General features: G+C 38.4%; 1 protein-coding gene across 1 annotated transcript; it reads left to right on the top strand.

Moving 5' to 3' along the window:
* The first annotated feature begins 2,211 nt into the window (after window positions 1–2,211).
* Window positions 2,212–9,570, top strand: mc1r (melanocortin 1 receptor). The gene has a single exon (XM_028014197.1). The coding sequence runs from the start codon at window positions 3,608–3,610 to the stop codon at window positions 4,574–4,576; it is 969 nt and encodes a 322-aa protein (XP_027869998.1). The 5' UTR covers window positions 2,212–3,607; the 3' UTR covers window positions 4,577–9,570.
* The last annotated feature ends 251 nt before the right edge of the window (window positions 9,571–9,821 follow it).

The following is a 9,821-nucleotide window of genomic DNA, read 5'->3' as shown; positions in this document are numbered from 1 at the left end:
GTCAGAGTAACATTTATATCTGGGTCAGTTTACAAGCATTTGATTTTTTCCGAGTTATTCCGTCAGCCTGTTATTAGGTTAAACACAAGTCTGTGAAAGTGCAGATATTTCTGTATTTGTTAAACTGATTACTGAACTGAGTATTTTCCTCTCCTCTCTGCCGAGATGCTCGGTGTTTTCCCATGGAAGGCTTTCGCTGCAGCAACTAAACTCTGAGAGCAGAACGCTGCTCCTCCCAGCGCCACAACAGTAAATTATGCTTATTTATCTCTGGTTTTGTTCGCTATTTGTTTCAGTCTGGTCAGGCTGTTTATACAGATGTTTATCTCTGGAGGAAAATGTTGTCATTTCTGATAGGGAGCAGAGAGCCTAAATATAACTTAATTTGACTGAATCATGACTTTGCCTCATGCTGTGCTTATCATGGTGTTCCTGTCAAACCTCCTGCACAAGAAAATACCCTAGTGCAGAAACGTGATCACTTCTAGCTCATTAGTTTTGAGCTTCTGCGTACTTTTTTTCTTTTTTTTTCCTGTATTTTACATGTTAACATTTTAACAGACTGTGGATACATGCATACTGCTGCAGTGCATGTCAGCAGCATGAGCTGCGACTGCAGCTACTTTGACTTTGTGGCTCAATAAGCCACATGGTGTGGATGGATGTCATTGTTGAAGTCCACCTGGAGCTACGGCTGAGGTCGGGAGACCTTTTTATGTGATTCTTCTATTTAAAGGCTTACACATACACTTGGAAGTGTGTGAAAGGTGAAATAAAGTTCATGTCATTTTTGAGAGTCCCAATTTGAGATTCACCTCAGTTAAAAAGTGAGATTCCCGTTTTGATTAAATACACACTCACGACAATGTTGGGCAGTAAAGCGCAGTGATACCATAATTATTGCTAGTGATATTTGCAGTTTTATATCTGTGGGCATGTACGCACTTTTTCCTTCCGCTAAATTTTCCATTAATACAGTAAGTAGAACAGTGTGAGAACAGCCAGCCTTTCTAGGTATGAACTCTTTGGAGAATATTGATGGCTGTCTGCTGGATGACTGTTGAGTTGGCAGCATTCCCCTGCATTGTGTTGGCAATAACATGACTCAGCATTTCTGTATCCAAAACCCCCTTTTTTAATTGTTATGATGTGACGCTCAAGTGTTTTTAGAGAAACGGAACATTGTATTTTTACTAGGTGTTATTGTAAGGATTTGAGTTTTTCTGTGTTTATTTAGGATTCTGTGTCAGTTGAGTCTCTGTGTTGTCTCGTCTCCCCCTTGACTGATCCCAGCTGTGTGTAGTTCTCTTGATCACCCCCTGTGTATTTATACCCACCTGTGTTTCTTGTTCTCTGTCAGGTCCTTGTCTGTTGTCTTCTAGTCGAGTCCAGTTACTACCAGTGTGAGTCGTTGCCTCTGCTCACCTGTGCTGTCTGGATTGTTGAGATTTTTGTCATTAAATCATCACTGCCTTCATTTCCACCGGGGTCTACCACTTTTCTCCTCACCATCTACACCCCACTTCATGACAGATATCCCAAAATCCATCAAATGGGAATAAATGTTTGGGCTTTATCGAGATCATGAACGCTTGTTGCAACAGAATGTGTTGATAAAAGCCGTTAGCAAACTATTAAAAAATATTCATGAACTGCTGTCTTCGTGAAAGAAATAATACTGAACATCTTTTCACATTGATGTAATTTGAAAAAGTACAACTTTTAAATTGGCTAAAATACACTTGAGTGCACAGAAATCTTATGAATCTATTCCATTTATCCATAAAATGTCTACTGATTTCAAGTAAGTACATTTATTTTTAGCCTTTTTTCTTTTACATAACCACTGTCTAGAGGAATTTGACCTAATGACCTCAGATCTGTTTATGTCATTTTAGGGATGCAGCTGTAAACAACAGAACATCTAACAAAGCTTCACAAACAAGACAAAGGGATTTTTCACAGCTCAACTCTATAAATGTGTTATAAACACATATTTATAAACGTTTATAGAGGTGAATTTAAGTCATTCTGGCTGCTGTCTTGTTAAAAAGGTCTATTAGAAATCTGCATAAAAGATTTCTATCTCATTAGCTCCACCCCTGAGATGATTTTAGAAACCTATGTGTTTTAAGTACACATATACTTAAAACTATGCACTTAAAACATTCATATGTTTTAAGTACAATTATAGTTTATTAGAAATTAGTTAAGCCATTTTAAAAACAAGAAGTTTCTTGAATATCAAATTCTGATTGGCCAAATTACAGTAAATATAAGGGAAAATATGTCTCAGGAGGAAAAAGTTTCCAGTAGCAGTGTTCTTTAAAAGTACATCCCAGTAGAAATCAACATTTCTGGTACTGGTGTTTAGCAGTGCAAACTAATCAGCAGCAATATCTGCCACACCTCTGGCAGATATTGTATAAATGCTAGATGTGCATTGTGCTACAATGAATGCCATGAGTTATAAGCTGTGCCCCTATTGGCTAATGGCAAAACAACTTTTATGATGTTAAAGGATTAAGTGATCTATAGTTGGGTGTTTACTGATCTGAAAAGGGCTGCAAAATATTTTAGAATTAACTACATTTTGAAAGTATTTAAAACTCCCATCGTCCGTCCGTCTTTTCATTTGGAGTACATGTGCCACCCACAAGGTTGTGATGCCCTGGGCAGTGAGCCATGTCTCACTCATCAAAATCCTCCAATCCTGAACAGTCTTTAGGCTCCACAGTAAAACACTGCCAACTAAAGCATAAAAAGCAGGTCCTTAATTATTTGTCCTGCTTTATGAAATAAGGAGATTTATATTGCTCTGGATTCTTCTAGGTTGTAAAATCTTTTGGGAGGATAATAAAAGCTTTTACCTTTCAGCTCTCTGGTAAACGGCAGCCTTCAGAAGCATAGAAGTCTTCTGTCATGAACTCTTGTTGAGAGTAAAATTCAGAACTACAGCATTTGCTTGGTGTGTTTTTTAAAGGAGCTTTCTTGTGAATGTCCTTGTTAAGATATAAATATTTTTACATAACACTGAACATCGCTGAACCCAAACTCTGAGACGGGACCATTTCCAACTGACGTCTGTATGAGAGGAGGAGTTTGGTAAAGTCGCTCAGGATTATTTTCAAAATGACTCAAGCAGCTCACTCTCCATCTGGAACAGACGTCTCCAGTTTTCCTTCTTTACTGTGTTGTCCAGAACGGATTGGATGGTTCTAGCAGATCAGATGCGCAAAGACTAAGAATCATGACGGACAAGAGAAATGCGTTCGTGGATAATTAATGGATGTCTGTCTAAGTAGAGTTGCTTCGATGACAGTGGGGAAAATTTGGAAGAGGAGACGGATTTTTCAAATGGCCAAACGCGCCGTCTCTCCTGACTTCGCCTTCACAGCTGAGAACTCCCTGGGTCTTACGGTCGTCTGGACAAACTCAGCTTTGTTGGGACCAGCTTCCAAGCGGTTTGCGAGTTGCCTGATTATCACAGGACACATTTGAAACAGCCGATGCGCAATCATCTTCCCATGGACTGGTGAAACTTAGTCTCCCCCTGTTGCTCCAGGTAAGCTGAAATCTGTCCGTCATCATTACTCAGAACTCCGACATGGATTTCAACAACAGCTCGCTGCGCTATCTCCACGTGGAGTTCAACCCGCTGACTGAAATCATGGACGAGAACGAAACGAACTCCACGCTCGGTGAGCGGAACTTGTCGAGCTGCGTCCAGATCCGGATCCCGCAGGAGCTTTTCCTGGCGCTGGGCATCGTCAGCCTGGTGGAGAACATCCTGGTGATCCTGGCGATCATCAGGAACCGCAACCTGCACTCGCCCATGTACTACTTCATCTGCTGCCTGGCCGTGTCCGACATGCTGGTGAGCGTCAGCAACGTGGTGGAAACCATCTTCATGCTCCTGAACGACCACGGCCTTCTGGACGTGCACCCGGGCATGCTGCGCCACCTGGACAACGTCATCGACGTGATGATCTGCAGCTCCGTGGTGTCCTCGCTCTCCTTCCTGTGCACCATCGCCGCGGACCGCTACATCACCATCTTCTACGCGCTGCGCTACCACAGCATCATGACCACGCAGCGCGCCGTCAGCATCATCGCGGTGGTGTGGCTGGCCAGCGTCGCCTCCAGCATCCTCTTCATCGTGTACCACACCGACAACGCCGTCATCGTGTGCCTGGTCACCTTCTTCTGCATCACCCTGGTGTTCAACGCGGCGCTCTACCTACACATGTTCGTGTTGGCCCACGTGCACTCGCGGCGCATCACCGCGTTTCACAAAGGCAGGCGCCAGTCCACCAGCATGAAGGGCGCGATCACCCTCACCATCCTGCTCGGTGTCTTCATTCTGTGCTGGGGGCCTTTCTTCCTCCACCTCATCCTCATCCTCGCCTGCCCCACCAGTCCCTTCTGCAACTGCTTCTTCCGGAACTTTAACCTTTTCCTAATTCTGATCATCTGCAACTCCCTCATCGACCCGCTCATCTATGCCTACAGGAGCCAGGAGCTGCGCAAAACCCTGCAGGAGCTGGTCCTGTGCTCCTGGTGCTTTGGCATGTAGCGGCCGTGCGCGTCACCGGTAAATTGAGGCAAATTAGGTCAACGTGCGATCTTTCATCCGAAGAACTGTTTCTCTGTGAAGGTTTTATTGGGCGGACTGGTCCTCGAGCTGCACGCAGCACTTACAAGATGAAGGAGGAATCTTATGAAGACGTTTACTAATGCCAGCATGGAGCTGGGATTAGTTTCACTGGGAGATTTTGCCGTTTCATTGTTGCTCGAGAACGCTCAATGCCCAATACTTTCTAACTTCAGGGCCTTTTCTTTGACAATGCTGTCAGATAACTCAAGAGATCTTTAACCTAAAAATAGTCATTTAACTTTACATTAATAAATATCAAAGTCCAGTGAAATATTTGACAGCTAGAAGGTCACAGCCGCCTAGAATTTAGGCGAGAAACAAAACATATTTTCTGTGATCATTTGTGTCAACATTTCGTCTGACAATCAGTTACTTAAAGTGACTTTTTTTTATGCTGCAAGAAAATATAATATTAGATTTCAACATTTTATGAAACAAAAGAAATATCCACCAGCGGATCAGTCAGTTATTCGGCATCTTAATCTGCAATATTTTTTGTAAGAGGCCTGAACGGGGATCCGCAGAACGTTGTTGGATTAAAATATACGGGAGTTACCTTTATGATTATTCATTTCCATAATTCACAAACCAACTGAAAATAAACAAATATTGATATGCAACGGCTTAAATATATGGTACCAAAGGTTTTGTTTGGAGGTAAAAATGGAGGGAGGAAAAAATAAAATGATGAAGAACAAAGATGCGTATGGTATTTTACTATAATCAATAACCAAATCAACAACAACAACAACAATAATAATGATAATAATAATAATAATAATAATAATAATAATAATAATAATAATAATAAGCAATATTATCTCTATTGCAATAACTTATAACATCTTTCAGCATGAACCATCTGGTAGGGGGCAAACAATAGAAATTGACGTCGGATGTAATCAATTTACATTTGTGTTGTTAAAAATGTTCATTAATGTACAATATCCATAAACAGATAAATCTAAAAAAGAATAAATATTAAGGTATATTTTATGATTTACATAACAAAAAAAGAAAAGAAAAACCCAAACAGTTTTGTTTTGGGGGTTTTATTTCGAAAAAGACTAAGTTTATTCACTGCATTGATTCAGTAAATCGTGGTTCCAATAAAGTTAACCGATTGAACTGCCTCTCAAAATGCGCCTTGTTGAAACGATCCTTCCGCTCCAGAAATCTTGTTTTCTTAAACAATGCTTGCAGTCAACATCTCCGTCCAAAAATAAAAGTGCGAATGAGACGCGGAGAGGAAAAAAAAAAAAAACACTGATGGGGAAAAAAAAAAAAAATCACATGAGCAGCTCAACGCCCGAGGCTCATTGCATGGGACGTTTATGAAAGGAGGCTTAATCAAAGTAAGGCTGTTTCTGGAGACGTGATTCCCGGGAAACTTCAAAGACGCGGCGGTTCCGGATTTGAGTTTAGTCTGCTCAGGTCTGAACATCTTTCTGCTAGTGAAGATTATTATTATTATTATTATTATTATTATTATTATTATTATTATTATTATATTGACCTCAGAGAGAAATTCAATGTAAAGCTGTGATTATTTTCTTTATTTTATGCGCTTCTTGTTCTATAGTTTTATTTACCGTTTCAAAAGTTTCAATTTAAGTTTTAGGTTTACATACGATAACTTGAATCAATGCGTACCACTGTATTTACAGCTTTTAGTACATCACTGTAGCCAATGAAATCGAAATGGCTTAGCAAAATCTTTTTTGACACAACAAAACCTCCATCTTATCTTATTTGTTCTCTTTGTTTTTTCTTACACCTGTTCCTAAAATAAACACAGGTTAATAGAAATGATTAATAATACTAACTGGAAAAAAAAAATGTAGCTAAGCTTTCTGTGTAAATAGACTAAGCAAAACCTTAGTTCATAGCTAAGGGATGCCTTTCTGTTTCGACTAAGGAGATCCAAGACTGATCCATTCTCTACATGTAAGACTTGGAAAGGAGATGAGTAATTATGTTTTAAGAGAAATGACAAATTGTGTCTTTAGTATTTATTGTTTCTGTATGATTGTACAACAATCATAGCCATTTCAGGGCCTCTAAAGACTGTTTTATTGTATGTAAACTTGCAAATATGTGTCTCTGGGGGTAAAATATTTCTGATGAAAGCTGTAGTTTTACCTGTTTTATGTGTGAAATGGTCAGTGTGACACTATTATAAAAAAAGAGAGTTGACTTTTCTAGTCTTATTGTTTTCATAATAAAAAAAAGTTCAATTAAAAATGTGTTATTTATCAAAAAAAAAAAACAACAACAAAAAAAATAATTTACTCCAAGGAGTCTTCACATGCTTTATGTTGCAGGGCCTGTCATTGACAATGCTTTGTGAAGCCACCTTTCATTGCAAACAGAGTTGCCATTCTTTGAGATATTTCTAGCTGTGCATGTCTGCTGGACATTTTGAAAATAGTTCAAGATTAAAGACATTGGATGGATGATGCCTGAACATCAGATTTCAAGTCTTGCTATGATTCTTTGACTTGGTCGTACTAGCGTGCGATATACTTTAATATGAATTCATTCACATTAGTCCTGGTTGTATGTCGAGAGTCACTGACCTGTTGAATGTGAATCTTTGCCTTCGTCCTGAATCTTTTGGAACAAGTTTTCTTCTCAACACCCTGTTTGAGAAGAAATGCACATATAATTTACCACAAACGCTAAAACCTTCTTTTCTTAGGGTCGTATGAAGCCAGAACATTATCTTCACATGTTTAGATATCATCTTAAGGCTTTACTTCAGCTACCTTAGAGTGGGATGGTAAGGTAGGAGGAACAAAACCCAAGAAACTGAGGCAAAACATTGCATGTTGGGTCATCAACGTTCCAAATAACTGTTAGACCTTGTCTCCAGGTATTTCTTGTACATTTTTGATGTTTCTAAAATCACTGCGACGTGAACTGTAACCATATACTTTAGTCAGATGAGAGTCAGATTGAGAAAAAACTTCATGCAGGATTAACAGGAAACAAAGGATGATTTGTGGAAAACCACTTCATGCCCGCTGGACTATTTGTGATCCAGTGGATCTGTTTCTCTTCGAAAAGCCCCAGAAAGTTTTCTAGACTTCATGCCGCCATGGACGCTTTCAAATACCGGGACATTTTAACTAAAGATCTATAAGTCTTTGTCAGTAATCTTGGAATCTTAAAATGGGTCATCATTGGATTTTTTAGACCTCTCTAACCCAGAGGAGAGCAACAGGATAGCAATGTCCTTATCCAGAGTAACAATATGCAACTACTAAACATTGTTCAACACCGGCGACAATTAATCATCCTTAAGTTTAGATCACAGTTGGTCACAAAACTGCAAAAATCTTCATTTTAGATTATGTACACATGAGAGATTACTGGGTTTTTTAATAAATCTTTAAACTCACCTTTTAACCACACCTTGACTGCTTTATGTCAAATCAGTGACACAAGTACTACATTATGAAAACTTGCATCAGTTTTCTTTCTTCTTCATATGAACCTAATAGTGGATCTGATGTGGAGAGGCCACTTGACTTTAATTATAACTCATTACAATAAATTAGGGGACAGTGTCACTGCTTTATTTACAGGGAACAGCGTTTTCAGAGTCAGGCAGGATTATGACTTCCTCTTCCTTCCATACAGCACAGCTTTGTTCATAGCACAGACCAAATCGCTCCAGCAAAAAACTAATGCAATCATAATTAATTTCCATACTGTTAACCTAAAGATTTTAAGATCATCAAGAGCGATGTGTACAGTATTTACAGAATAGTTATTATAGTGTAAGCTTTTGATTACATTTATTCATAAAGTGGATTTTTGCTGCTCTTTACACCTCTTTATTTTATAAGCACTAATTGTTTTTAGAAAAAATATTATTTTTAATAGAATATTAATACTTTACTACTGGGCACTATGTGTGTGAACTTCCACAATGTTTCTTTATCTTTTGCACCATTTCTTAAATCATTTTTAGGTTTGCTAATCCTTTCCAGTGGCTGACAAGCCAACAAGTGGTACATTTCACAGTTAATTATGCTTATATTTACTGTCATTTCGTGTTTAAAGCTTCAACATGACGCCCTCATGATTACTGTTTCTAGGAAAGTGCAAAGTGCTTCAGGTTATGAGCCTTTTACTCTGAAAAGTCACTGAATAATATCATTCAACTCTCTTCAAAGAGCCATTGGCATTTTGTGAAAAATGTTCACACATTCAAATGATGTATAAAAATCCCTATGTTAAAATTTACAAGACAGTCGTTGTTGCATGCGGGTGGTGGGCATGATCAAAGAAGATAAGATAAAATACTTTGCTGGAATTAGACAGTTTGGTAATGCTCTCTTGGTCAAAGTGTCTACTTTATGGGGGAATTCCCACATTTATCCAAAGGACTGGTCTCTCATTACTAATGAAATGAAAATGAAGGTGCCTCTTTGTTTTTCATTTGGTTTTACAAAGCCATTCTGTGAAGTTCGAAGGTGTTTGACCATTAGACGCCCAACCGGTCATGAAGGAACACAGCAGATTGTTTGAAGTAGAGCTAAAATACAAAACACTATCCAAAGCTTTGAAAAATCTCACAGAACACCGTACATCATCTGGAAATGGATTATTGGTCTCTGCTTTGTTTTACACAGGTAAAAAGCAGTTTGTACAAATACCAACTTAATTCTAACATGGCTGTGCATCTCAGGATCAACATTTCTGGTGTATGTCTTAGTTTATAGTCTTTCCGTGCCCTCCTTCTTGTTCTTCTAGTTTTGTTGTTGTTGTTATTGTTAATATTATTATTAGCAGTAACATAGTAGTAGTTATAAAATTGTTATAATTGTAATCCAAGAGCTGTTATCGTTATGCATTTTTCAGTCTTATTTCAAAATTCTGTTTAATTAAAAAAGTTAAAACTCTTCAATTTAAAAAGTGAATCCTATGTGAGTGCAAGTTTATTTTTCTTTTTACCAATAAGTCTTGCTGATGAATTTCCCAATGAGAGACAATCAGAGATTGTTGTCTATTTTATTCTACTTGAGCCTCAATTAAATTTCAAAGTAAATTCAGCAGTAATTATTTGGCTATTCTACATAGGATGAAGTGAAAAATCACTAGGCAAATTTCAACTATTTTATTGGAAGGATTGGGGGCTGAAAATGTTAAAACT

This window comes from Xiphophorus couchianus, chromosome 4 (genome assembly GCF_001444195.1).
Source record: "Xiphophorus couchianus chromosome 4, X_couchianus-1.0, whole genome shotgun sequence".
NCBI lineage: Eukaryota > Metazoa > Chordata > Actinopteri > Cyprinodontiformes > Poeciliidae > Xiphophorus > Xiphophorus couchianus.
The sequence above is the reverse complement of the archived record's forward strand: the minus strand, read 5'-3'. Positions and strand labels throughout refer to the sequence as shown.